The sequence below is a fragment of the Ips typographus genome, linkage group LG7 (genome assembly GCF_016097725.1).
Source record: "Ips typographus isolate SLU linkage group LG7, UJ_Ityp_2.0, whole genome shotgun sequence".
Taxonomy (NCBI): Eukaryota; Metazoa; Arthropoda; class Insecta; order Coleoptera; family Curculionidae; genus Ips; species Ips typographus.
In genome coordinates, this window is record NC_138428.1 from 2,455,065 (window position 1) to 2,469,055 (window position 13,991).

The 13,991-nt window shown below is 35.1% G+C and overlaps 1 protein-coding gene across 1 annotated transcript; it reads right to left on the reverse strand.

Annotated features, from left to right (window-relative positions):
• Window positions 1-1,160: 1,160 nt before the first annotated feature.
• Window positions 1,161-13,613, reverse strand: Arl4 (ADP ribosylation factor-like 4). The gene is made up of 4 exons (XM_081983627.1): window positions 13,376-13,613; window positions 3,281-3,629; window positions 2,656-2,916; window positions 1,161-2,471 (listed from the first exon to the last, which is right to left on the reverse strand). Exons 2-4 carry the CDS (start codon window positions 3,483-3,485, stop codon window positions 2,314-2,316), a joined length of 624 nt encoding a protein of 207 aa, XP_081839753.1. The 5' UTR covers window positions 3,486-3,629; window positions 13,376-13,613; the 3' UTR covers window positions 1,161-2,313.
• Between the last annotated feature and the right edge of the window lie 378 nt (window positions 13,614-13,991).

Below are 13,991 nucleotides of genomic sequence, written 5' to 3' on the forward strand. Positions count from 1 at the left end.
GTACGTACTCCTATAAATCATGAAGGTTTAATATTGTTGCCTCATCTAACACAGACGGACAGCACAACTGCATATTATACGTGTACATTTATTAAATACCAACCGAACCATTCAGTTTCTGACTAAACAGGACCATTGTATTCAAAAGCGCGCAGTTCGTTGGTCAACAAATTATTACACAACCGTTTAATTTTAATTGAGCGTAACTTATTATTACTGTTTCTGGTTGGCTCACGCCGGTATTAAGGTCGGCAAACAGAGAGGATTTCAATATGAACGTTGAGCAAATAAATTTGAACAAAAAACGGTTTGCACACAACTAAATCCGATGTCGACACTGGTTAAGTCTCATCATCATCACCGTTATTACTTAAATCGTGGGAACACCTAATTTTTGCTATAAAAGATTTTGACATCTTTATAAAATATGAGAAGTTAATTTAGTTCAGTTTTAAGTGCCTGTACCGGGTATTTGGATTTGAGCCAAGAAACATTGTTTTATGTTCATCAAGGGTATAGATTGAGAGAAATAAGACATTTATATAAATTGAACAGATCCAAGAAACACTCCATTATCTCTCACACAAAATTATATCTAGCAGAGCTATCGATAGTAGGAATACTTTAATCTAATAATTACTACTATTACTAATAATTAATTGTAAAGCGCGTCTTAGTTTCCAACTGTCAAGTTCTGTAAGACCCTGAAACATATTGCAGGTAGTTTAATTCTCTGCCAAAACCTGAGAAAGACTTTTGTCCTAAAAGGGCATCAGAAGGGAGATATTTGCTTGGGAATGTTTACTGAACTTCAATCTCGGTCACATAGCAAAATTCAGAAAAATGTTAATGGACAAAATTGTAGAAAATTTACGTTTGTACGAAAATCTAAGAGTCACATTTTGTCCTTAAGTGTCTCAGAAGAGAGATAACACATTCGAACTGTATATAGATTATTTGAGGTTGACCTTTCCATAGTTCAAGTTTTGTTGATCGCAAACATAAACGTGAAACCATACAACTGAACAATTTTCATCGATATTACGACTGATCGATAACCGGAGCCATCCAGTGCACTCTTCTCCTCACCTTAAATTACCAAGTTGTGTCATCTCCATCTTCTCTTCCGTGCGAAGAACAATTAAATTAAATAACGCCCATTTGTAAAAAACAAAGTTCACTTTTAATAAAAGACATAATAATGTTATACAATTCTTTTTGGTAGGTACACTATATACAGGAGAAAGAATAAACGTAACAAATATGGCGACTACATTATTATATCAACGTTCCTTTGTAGGTAACAAGGAAAACACAGTTAAATATTGTTCGTTTAACATAATTAAAATATAATATTTAATAGGAGTGTCCGTGAAAGGGGGGTTTTGCTTACGTACTGTTACGTCAACACCAACTTGACTAATTTCATAGTCCCAAGTTTACCTAATTGTAGAATTTACTAGCAGAAATTTGAGTTCATTGTCACTCAAGCTATTAACAAAACTAAAACAGTCTTAGAACAAATTGCGGGGTTCCAAACATGTTTATGTACTTATTTATGTAAATTTGGATTACCTTTAACATATTTTTAATGCAATTACATACAAGTAAAACCCTGTTAAAAAATAGATTAACTTATTAGATTTAGGTGCAAATTGCAGTGAGCTACACAAAACCAGCAGCCGTTTGCCCCTTCATCAAACTCACAGGAACCTTAAACGATTAGTGGTAACTATAAAAATACAGGCTGCTTTACTGAGACACACCCTGTATGGCGTCTCGTTAAATTATTGACATTTACCAAAATAATAGACATAAATCCAATACGAAGCACCTTTGGTATGGAAAGTTCAAATATAAAAGATGCACCCTGTGTGTGTTTGTTCAGTTTCAATCATCATTATCGTCAACTATTTAATTTACTATAACAACACGAGAAATGTTTTCAAGAACTTGCATCGAACAATTGGCGCGGTTTGCTATAAATTCGTTGAGGCACACTGTGAATGTGCTGTCAATCTTTCAACTGTTCCAACACTGACCCGAAGCGATTTATCACAGCATGTCACTCAAAAACATACTCCTGGAACTCCTAGATTAATAATTATACAACAGATGGCAGTAGTGCGGCGTGTATAAAAGGATCGCACATTAAAAGCGCATTTACTTATTTATATTACCAAAGGAAAACTCCACACTGTACACAAAATATCGCGAGCACCGCGATTGCACTATTTCCCGATCGAAACGAACCGTAAAAAGTCAACAGAACGTAGTTTTGGTACAGCCAGGAGCCGCACCGTCAAGCGCTCCCTATCTGCCTTTTTTCTTTCGCTCCTTGGCCAGTTTTCGTCGTTTTACGATCATATCGTACAGTACTTCCAAACCTTCGTGCAGCCCGTCTCCCGTTATTGCGCAGGCCGGCTGAACGTGCCACAAGTGACCGCCTGGTGCACCTCCGTTCCCCAATTCTACAACGGACGATGACAAATTGTATATTTTGTACAGGGTGTCTAGGGAGTATTGCACGAAAACGAAGCAACGTACAGGAGAGTTGTTGATACATTTTTGTACAATACTTCCTAGACTGTTTATGTAATTTCTTGTTATTAGTTTTTTTTGTATAACTCAACATCAAACTGTATAAAAACATACCAGTCAGACCTAGAAGTCTCTCTAATTCTCTAGGTTCACGAGCGCCGGGAAGATCCTGTTTGTTAGCCAGGACCAGAATCGGAACCTGCGAGTTTTCAGGTGATTTGACCGTTCTGATCAGTTCCATTTTGGCTTCTTCCATACGCTCCACGTCCACCGAGTCCAGCACGAACACGATACCGTCCGTGCACCTGGTGTATGACTTCCACAGAGGCCTAAGTTTCTCCTGGCCACCCACGTCCCATACCAGAAAATTGACACCTGAAAAGTTTGTATTGAAAACTTAGCTGAGGAAGTAGATTCAGGGAAATTTCAAACTTCCAAAGACACCAATGTCATAAACTCTAAAACTTGATTCATATTCCAACTGAGATACCAAATTGTCTGATTAAATTATGTTAAGAGTTTTGACTTTGGCAACGTTGATTGAATGTAATTTTCAAGATTTTCCTCGTGGAAAAGGTGTTTTAGAGAGTGAAAAAGTGACTTTTTTCGGTTACTAAAGGTATAAAAAATTCTTTGTAGAGTAAAATTACCTTCGGCCATCTCTAGTTCTAGAAATTTGATGACGTTTTAAGAGGTCTTATAATGAATGAGAGGAAGAATGAATGACGCTCCCACTCACCTTTCGCTTTGCCCAACATTCCTTTGACTTTCTCGCAGTTGAACCCGATCGTGGGCACCGTGTTCAGGTACTGATCAAATTTCAACCGGTAGAGAGCGGTAGTTTTCCCGGCCGAGTCCAGACCCAACATCACTACGTGCAGTGTGCCCTGGCCCGAAGGCAAGGCGTCCAATAGGGATGCGTTCTTGCCCATGTTTGCCCCCATCTCTACGAGAGAGGGAAAGTCACCGTACCGAGAAAACGGAACCTAGACAATCTACATGATGCTGCAAGGTGGCACCTGGGTAGGTCGTTGCGGACACTGCCTGGTTATCTTAATGATTGCTGAAGAAGGACATTGTGCTGAAATCTGAAAAAAGTACTAACTTTAACATTCATTGCTAACTTTGTTATATAAAAACATAAACATCAGTATTTTTTACTAGTCAAGATGCTTCAAATAACTGGCTAATCTACAAAAAGCTGTTATCGAGAATATAACCGAGTTTGTTCAGCATTTAGGTGCGCCCGAAAGGCAGGGTCACCATCACGAAGATAACGCTTCAAATAAGTGGTACTAAACGTACGTGTTATAACATCTTCAAATTTATCTCTGAATAAATTTATTCAATTTAACTCCACACAATTTTAATAGGCTAGAATCTTCGAAAATCAATGAAATAACTTGCAGGCAAGTTTTTTTCAGATCACACACCGTTATAGACCGCGGCCTAATGACGAGAAACTGGGTTGACCTGGCTTGATACACGATACTTCCGAAGTTAATGATTTATTTGCAGCAGCCATAGCTTTCAGTTTCAATATTTAGATTTTCGGTATTGTATTTCCGATATAAACAAGTCGAACTGGTGCCATTCTGGTAGCTATAAATAATGCATCTGATTCTGTTTTCTTCAATAATGGGTGGCCGCTTTAGTAGAAATCCAACGTACAGGGTGATTGACTATTGACTTACACATTAAACAACACCAGATTTGACAACTTTTGTCTGATGATGATGATCTTAATAATTTCAACTTAAGTGTACTAAGTTGAAATAAGTGTATAAAAAAGTGTACTAAATACCAACCAAATCAGTTTATGATGATATTTTATAATACGTCTTTTTTAATAAGCATATCAGAAAGAAAGTACCTCAGAGGTTCACAATTTTTCTTTAAACAACCTCACGTATTACTCTCTTGTCTACCGTAGATAGGAAACAACTTGTATATTACAAACAAAGCATCTTTTAAATTTCAGAGTATTATTTACATTAAAAACCACCAGATTACAAACGTAAAAGACAAACAGGTGCGTGACAGCCGCTTCTAATACAAAGAAGACGTGAATTTAACAGCCTTAAAAGCCAAGCTTTAGACTTTTCCTTCCGAATTTTTTTGATTCAAACCCACGTAAATACAATCGAAACGTGCCTAGTAGCGTAAATTCACTGAAGAATGTGTGTCAGACAACAGGTTCTTCAGGCAAGAGAAAGACACGGTCAGAAGTTTAGTCTCGATTCGAGATAACAAAATCATCTTATTGCTTGCTGTTTAGCATTTATTTTTAACTTGTAAACAGTTATTATCCATATCAAATCCGGATCGAATGAAGTATTTTATTTACAGGTTTGATCCTAGCAATTATTTGAACAATTTTAAGGCCATGTGCATGTGGGTTTTCGTTACTGGAGACGCATAAACTTGTGACAAATCGTCTTGCACCGGATAGGCGTTAAGTGTACTGTCAAGCTTCTTGATGAGATAACATGAGATTTAGAGGAATGAACTTTACACAACTTGGCTAGTTTTTTTTAGAGTTCAAAAGTAAACATTTAGTCCATCCAAGTCTCTATAAAATACTATTTAATGATCTAAGATTAAGTGATTATCTCTCTCTTTAGTCCTTCACCTTCACCATCATGTATTCACTTCTTCGGCCCAAGTTACTCCAGTAAGTTGTGGCCCACTAGGTCTATCCAACTCTCAGGTGATCTTCCACGTGTTCGTATTACTCTACTTTCCCTTCTATCATCGTTCTTTCCATTGAGGTGTCGCTCCTATCAATATGTCAAAAATATCTCAGCTTTGATTGGTTGGTTTTTGGTGACCATGTTTGTAGCATCCGTCGATATACCCACATTTCCAATATTCTTATTGGAATATTTCACAGACAAATAAGCATTTTTGAAGTAACTAGAATGGACTGAATGCAGACGTTTTTTCTGGAAGAGCATTTTCTTGTATAGAAGCATCACAATCATACGTGATCCTGTGAAGAAAGTTTTTTTATTGAAAAGTACATTTATAATATATTACTAGTTAATTTATGATATTTTTTTAAGCTGATGAAGGGGCTTTGCCTAATTTTATAGCAAGGAGAGCCAACATACTGGACTTCACCTTCCTCAGATTTAAATCCACTGGATTTCTTGTAGTTGCAAACTAAACATAATAGTCCTTATTTCACTGCGTTTAGCAATATAATAGACCCTTTAATATAATTTGTGTGTTCATATTTTTAAAAAAATATAATTGCAAATAGCGATAAGAAGATTTACGATTGCACTAACCGATAAAACTATTTACTTTCTGGTGATCATAAATTACCTTCTATTGGTGTCAACTGAATCAATAATGAAAAAGTTTTAAATTTAGTAAATTTACGTGGTAGGTACTGATCATAGTAATTGTAGAAACCACTTAAACTTATTAAACAACACAAACTTTAAATAACTGTATCAGCTATGAATAAGAAATAAAATCTGAAACAGCTGCTAGACGAAGTAAGCTTACATTTATCACCAAATAAATCATGCTTTACACCCAGAAAATCATATAACTATTTCATAGAGATAAAATAAATTACACAAGGGAATAAAAATTCCTTGGCTTAACTAGTGTAAATATTTGGGATTTGCTTTTACGGATAATTTAAACAACTAGAACAGATGTGCATCAAAGCTAAGAAAGCCTTTTACCTATGTAAAAGATTTGTTTAACCAATTCGGTTTATGGCATTTATTTTGTAATTTAAGCATCATTTTTCTCTCACAAGAGGTTAATTTAAAAAAAAATAAGATCAAAATTGTAAAAATGTAACTAATTGGAACTTGAAGAGATGTAGATGTGTTTCTTGGAGGGACCACACTGTAAGTAGTCTTTACAGCTCCATTGAGGCGGTAGTTCAAATATCAGTACTCGGTTCTCAAATGGTAATAAGGGTATCCCAAAATCCTCATTACTCTCATACCTAACTTTGTTTTTCTAGGGCAACATCAGAAACTTACATAAGAAAAATTCGAGTGCATAATTTTGAACTCGCATGTCTGATGATGCCATAAGGCAAAACCCGGCTAACATACATACAAATGATTTATGAGACTACTTGAGACTTTGGTAAACCGTCATTCTTGTACAGGAATTATGCATGCAAAGGTATCCATAACGATATTATAACGGCTTTTCCTGACTACTAACTATACTACTATAGGATCATAAATAGGAAACGGTTACGTAACGTTACTAATGTATTTCTAATACCCCGAACATATTCTGAAGAACGTGTGTACATGTGTAAGTTTTAGGACGTGCCGAGCGAGCAAATTATTTAAAGAATCGTTAAATTGTTTGTATTCTTTTGGAGTGTCTGGTGCCGCCATTTACCAGACTTCAGACACAAAATTTTCAGTTAATGTTCCTGTTTGCCAGAACAAGCATAGAAATTAGTCAAGTTTAAGTATTAAAGCAAGAGTTCGTTACTAATAAGTCCTCTTCAACATCTTGTAAGAGTTCTCTATGAGAATTAAGAGAAGTAGTTTTCCAAAACATAATTGAAGCAATTTTGAACTTGTGATCTATATTTCCAACAACTTTTGTCAACGAATAAATTAATGTTTTGAATCACTAATTACTGAAAGCTGAAAGCAAGGATTCATCTTAAAAAGGAGTGCCCTATAATCAAGAAGATATGTTCTGAAATCTCTTATACCAGTAAATAAAGAAAGAATTCATATTTGAGCCATCATATTGAAATTTAAGTATGTCGGAGTCAATTTCTGTTTTAGTAAGCCAGTGTTCAATAAGTTTTTTCTTACAGAAATAATGGACTTATCAAGAAAGCTACATGACTTACACTGGAACGGACTCCTTGACATGGAGCAGACCCGAATGTTTATGGGAGACAAAACCAGAGGAAGAGCAACAGAACTTTGATACCTAAGTAGGGAGCAATTGAAGAACGCGGTGGGCCTAATCACGGGACTGTCAACTTAGGAAACCTGCATCAAGTGGGAAGAGTACCAAATCCTAAATGCAGACTGTGCGGTAGAGAGGATGAAACGACTCTCCACTTAGTACGTGAATGTGAGACTGCAGGACACATACAGTGGAACAAAGCAATATAGCAGATGTCCATCAGGATGATTCTTAAATTCCTCGGAAAGGCAGGTCTGATGAGATAAAACTAGTACTGTACAGTGAGCAAAAGTAGAAATGCGGACCGCAAGATTTACAAAAGATGTTTTACTTTATCAAAAAGCTTCACTGTAGTCTATAAAGCATATAAGTGATCCTGATTCACGCCTAAGCAACTTTGTGACAGGACAGTGAGCGCAAACAGTGCTTTCCTTGTTTCTAAGCCTTCGTAAATCCAAAGCATCACTCTGAATTACTGACTAACCAAATTAGAATTGCTTGCAAATACTCAAACGTATTAAGAAATAGCAAATTCTTCCCACTAAACTGTTGGATTGGAAATAACCTTTGCCATACGCCTTAGTCATCCTTAAATACTGCATTAATTATAATTTAAGCTAATTGTAAAACATAAAATTACTCTAATCAAGTGGTCGGCCTTCGTTGAATTGGTTCATAAACCAAGAAAGAATACCGTGGTTCCTTTAGTTCAAACCTGACAAGCAGGTGACACTGAAGCAAAAAAAGGAAAGTGTCATCAATATGAACTCATTAAAGACTGAGAATCTGATTGGATTCGCTATTAATCCGGCGACAGGTCAATTGAAATGTAATTGAATGTGGGAAAGCGTTTCACGGCACGCCTGCTAATATAGAAAGTTGCGTCTTGAAGAAGGTGTGAATCTGCACAAAGATCTATTTCGTTTTTTCATAATACTCGGTGATCAGAAGTGAAAACTGCTGATACTTTTTATTTCAATGATGGAAATCCCACATTTCGGGACGATTTAGTGTTTTTTTTCTAGTTCCTCGGTCCCATAATTTTCGTAGACGAAACTGTTGCGGCTTAGCGAAAATAATCTTTTGCCAATGTCGCAGCACTAGCAATCAGGTAATTGGACCTCGGCCAATGTATTTTCGTAGGCTCTTGTCTTTGTTTCGGTCCAAGGTTACTTGAAATCGTAAAATTTCAATTTTGCGGTTGCCACTAATATTGCGCTAGTTCACAATTTGTTTAGTGAAAAGTAGGTCTCCGAATTAAATTCGAATATTTAAAAGCATATTTAAAAATTTTAATATTACGAGAATTAATCTGAATTGATGATTAGGTACGTCTGGATTCCAAATTGAATTATGCGAGCAAATATGTAATCCAACAAATTAGATTTGCATTGCATTTCATTGATTCCAAAAATATCAACATATTTCTATTTAAACAGATATAAGTTTAAAAAAGTGAATCTTCTTTATGATGTTTTGCTTCTAGAAACTATAGATACTTACTCAACAGATCTTGTCGAGAATCCTTTTGTTGCAACAACAATACAATTATCAAGCTGATACAAGATGGACAAAATGCGTAGGTACAAGTGATACCAGGAAACTGATATTTAAAGACCAGAAAACTGAACATGAAGATAATAATGTCGGTTTTTGTTTATTTCCTCAAGTTTGCAGAAGAGAATGCTAAGTGAAATGACGATGTTTGCTTTCCGCATTACTAAAATTATAATTTTAGTAACTCTAACTAATTTTTCTACTTTCAAGAACAATTTTTGTAATGTGTGAAATATTTCTAATTTTAAATAATAACTATAGAGTATAGATCATAGATTTACATGTTGTCAGAGAATCACTGGTTCAAGAAGGATTTAGGCGATTTGATTGGCCAGCACTTAGTCCAGACATAAACCCCATAGAGCTTGACTGTTGTTGTCTTAATTGTTTGTGGGAGTTTGGTAGTTTCCACTATTCCAGTGAAAACTTTTCCTTACCCTCGCATGTTATATTTTTAGCGACATTCCCAAACTAAGGATTCTTAATTAGAATTTATGGAGGGTGAATTAAATTAAGTGTCCGTAAAAATAGTCGCTACACTTTTAGAATCATCATCATTTCTGGCATCACAACCCTAGTTGCGTCCTAGCCTACAAAAGATCCATTCTTGTCTATCTTGCGCCTTGGCATAAACTAGAATAATTATCTGATTTACGTATGAGGGTTAGTATGATATTTGGATGTTAATAGTTCCCCTGGATACCCGTATTAATTATGTTGTCCAGGACCACTTAACGCCCTCATAATCAGCTTGTAGGCAGAATGAGGGTCAATTCTAATTCCAAAAATTAGTTATTTGATTTAGGTAAAGTTTGTGTCTCGGTTTGTGTATTGTGTGACAGTTTTCTTATTCTAAATTTGTTAATGCAGTAAATCTCCTACTAAATTTAAATTACTTGTAGTAGCTTGCATTTTTCTGATTCTAAACATCCATACTTATTACGGATATATTACATAAATATTTATATGTTCTAGAAGCTTGATATAAACAAATTGCTCATTTTGTTTTCTTTGCGTACAGTTCAGTGCGATTAGATACCTATCTGCATATACTTGTTTTTGTCATTACACCAATATGATTGATTGATACTTAATCTTAATACTAATCTTCAGGGTAGGATAATAATAACAAATACTCATAACATTTAACTTGACATCTATATTATACGGTTATACCGAGGGTTATACCTAAACTCTTGAAATACATTGCTATACACAGTGCCACAAATTGTGTGTAAGTAGGTATGAAGATTGATATTGAAGCACTCAAAAGCAGTTAGAGATGCAATGGATAAATTGGTAATTAAAGAAAGTAAGTCCAGTCATTAAATAATGTAACAGACAAAAAGAAGAATAGTTTTACTTTAAATGCAATCAAGTGGTTTATGCAAGGAACTAATTCAGTCTATATACAAATTATTTCGATATAGCCACTATTGCCATAGACTCCTATAAACATTAGGTGGAATGACCTTATCACACGTACCTATACCAGAAGAACGAATAGTGAAGATTGCCATAGATAAATCAACTTCAGGGAGGCGAAACACAGGAAGGCTTCGAAAACGTTGCAGTGACAATCTACCTCCACAAATTGAGAGAGAAGGTGAAAAATTTTTCGATTATGACATCAAGTATGATCTAAGTTTTCAAAAAGAAAAACGTTATTATTTAATTACCAATTAGGTACTCCTTTACTTTATGCAAGTCAGTGTTCCACTCATAACACAACATGCAAGCTCCCAGTTAATCAAATGAGTAGCACCACTGATGAGCATTTAAATACAAAAGTTCTGATCTGATGAAGTTGACAGTTACCACTACTATTCACTATTAGTCAAAATTGAGTGACTTCAAAACATTCATTCTACTCATTCTACTATTTTTTTTTCAAGACCTACAAATTAGCTGGATTGGACATTAATACCTATTTTTTGAGATCACTTTTGATTTACTCCTGGACTAAGTTAATAGACATCCCAAATTAACTACGGAGTTGAGAGAGTTAAAATAATATTTGACACAAATTAATCAAATACGCAAAATAGCTGTACACGAATACTCAACCCAAATTCATCAGTAGTAACGATCGGTTAACAGATGACGAACGGAAGAAGGTATTAAAGGCAATGATGCAAAGCATCTGTTTCAATTTTCCATCCGTCTGCATCATTCTACCTAGTAGTCTCATTTCGCTGTGCTGTTATCTCGTTTTGCACTTGCTGTCCGCTTTCTACTTATACATATCAAGCAATTTATTTACGATTATGTGCAAATAAAAACAAAAAAAGCGACCGATAATCACAGTGAGGATTGAGAGGAGAAAGGATTGATTCAGAATTTTTCACTGACAATCTGTCGGTCGTAATGGTATTGCAAATTTTATGGGTTTCCATCAGACTTTCAGCTATAATTAATTAATTAAATTGAGAGGTGGGTACCTTAGGATTTTTTAAATGCCAGTAGGAGCCACTCATTAGTTTCACTTATAACCTATTAAACTAGAAAATTTTATAATAAAACATGTTTTGCTTCAATCTTGATCCATATTCTGAAATAACCAATGTTTTAAAAGTAAAAAAATCAGTAGTTGTAGGACCATAAATAGTACATAAGTAGCTCTTTTTTCTGTTTTCAAGAGAATGAAATCCCCTTGTCTTTGCTCCCCCATATGCTACAGCTGTCTATTATTAATTTAGAAGAAGCAGGAAGGGTGCAGCTGGATTAGTAGTTCAAAAGTGCTGTGCAGGGTTTCCATAATCTCCTAATATGTATTTTGCCAATGCTCCTAATTAAGCATAAAGGTCAGCAGATTTCTTATTATTGTGTTTACATTTTCCTTAACTTCATGGGAAACTGTAAACAGGGCCAACATATGTAAAAAGTTTTAAAAAACAACATTTATGATATTTAAGTGTATCTGTATCTTCTGACATACTAAACACAATAAATTGAATAGTTAGAGTTAAGCGAGGAGTTAAGTTAAGAGTAACTGCATTTTTTGCCTGAAATACAAAAAAAACTGTACCACTTGGGAAAAAGTAAACAAGTATGCAAATATTATCCTAACTAATCCTTACTCCTTAATTATCCTACTAAGTAAAACACAATAGTTAGTAGACACAAGCACTATCACTGAGAAGTGAGGATAACACAAAATAAAATCCACATGCAATTAGGACTTGAATAAGAACCAGTCGAGGAACCAGTACTTTCACCTCTGGATAAATTTATTTACCTATAGGATGGTTTTTAAAAAATGACAGAATTGACCAATGGTAGGGTATAATTCCACAGTTTCTACCTATAGCAATTATCTTTGAAATAAAATTATTCTGAAGTGAAAGTAGGGGCCCTTAGGCACTTAAAAGTTTTCTTAACTTGCTGTTGACCCTCCCTTATACAGGAAAGTTTACCAAAGAGATTACTCTTAAACTTACAGAAATTAATTCAGATTTTTTACTCACTTTTAGTGAATTAGGTAAACTGTAGAAACACTTTCAATGTAATAAGGTCAGACTAGCAAAAAAAATTGTAAAAAAGCACTGATCTACTAACTTGCTGGTGGTATTTTCAATTTGCCATTGAGTAACTGTATAAGTACCCAAACTAAACTATGACAGTTATTACCTTGAATATTACTGAATCATCTACTTGATTCACTCACTGTTGCCTAGAGTATATTTTGGGCATTTCCCAAGTATTGTGGAGATACCATAGTTATTATAGACAGTACTAACGGCTCAATTGAGGGTATTGTAGGTGTAGGAATATTGTTACAGGCTGCAACAAGGGCTGCAGTACCTGCTACACCTACCTACCTACATACCTATTTTTCACATACTTTCAAAAAAGTAGCAAGTGTATTACAGCAGGCTAACCTGACACTGATGCATACCCCTCGGCATACCCTTTAATATAGTCAGATGACTATCAAATGTCAAATGCATGTATGTATGCTTCATAGCCCTGCAACAAGCTGTCACACTGACATTTTAACCATTGGACCAGGCTTTATTTGATTATTAACAGGTTTTAACAAAATTTTTTTCATGGTATATTAAATCCTGGAATAAAATAATTGAATCAATCAGCTGAAGATTAGAGAAAAATTGAATTAAACTAGTTCTTGTTTCTATAAGTATTGAGTAGGTATCTACAGGGCTATAGGTAATCCCAGTTATAATCATTTCTCTCTTGAAATCTATGCTGTTTCTATTTTCTTCCCTCACTTCTTCCATCTGTACAATGCTTTTATTATTCAAAAGTACCAATTTAAAATGATTATTGTTAAACTTGTACAAGACAGAGCTACAAAGTGAAATGGACAACAGATATTGATTTTCAGACAAAAACCAACCTGCTGTGTGTGAAGGTCTCGGAGAGCAGAATTAGCCGTCCAAGGTCGAGTAATCCATCACTAATCCTCGGAAATATATCAACAAACACTTAAATACACTTGAAAGTGATTAAATAAACATTTTAATTAGGACTAAACTACACAACAACAACAAACGAACGAACACTTCCGACCGACATCTAGCGACCGCCACCACCGCGACCCGAGTGCCTCCTGACGCTGACAGTTTTAAACTGCATCGAATCCAAATTTCCAAAATCCAACTGCAAGGCAACACCGCAACACTGTTAAAATGCCAAATAAATACAATGAAATGGATGTATCATAGATCAATCAACGCTTTTTTTGCGCTAATCATCTATCTCTGTTTGCATTAAACTTAAAATGTAATTTACTCTGACAAATCTATTAAAATTATCGCTTTAGTATTGTTTTGCAGTGTAAGCAGTATTTCATAGATTCGAGTATTGAATGGAATATGTGGCAATGCGGCCTATGCCTATTCACATTCACATTTAGCATTGCTGATTGCTGCCTTTGCTACGTGCCGTTAGACACGTGATCTGTAGGGCTTTGTAAAATGTATTTTCTCATTCGCGTGAAGTAAAATACGACT

Coding starts and splice junctions, on each gene's coding strand:
- Arl4 (XM_081983627.1), bottom strand. CDS start 3,485: ATGGGGGCAAACATGGGCAAGAACGCATCCCTATTGGACGCCTTGCCT. Junction 2,917..3,280: donor AATGTTGGGCAAAGCGAAAG/GTGAGTGGGAGC, acceptor CAAACTTTTCAG/GTGTCAATTTTCTGGTATGG. Junction 2,472..2,655: donor GAGACTTCTAGGTCTGACTG/GTATGTTTTTAT, acceptor CGTCCGTTGTAG/AATTGGGGAACGGAGGTGCA.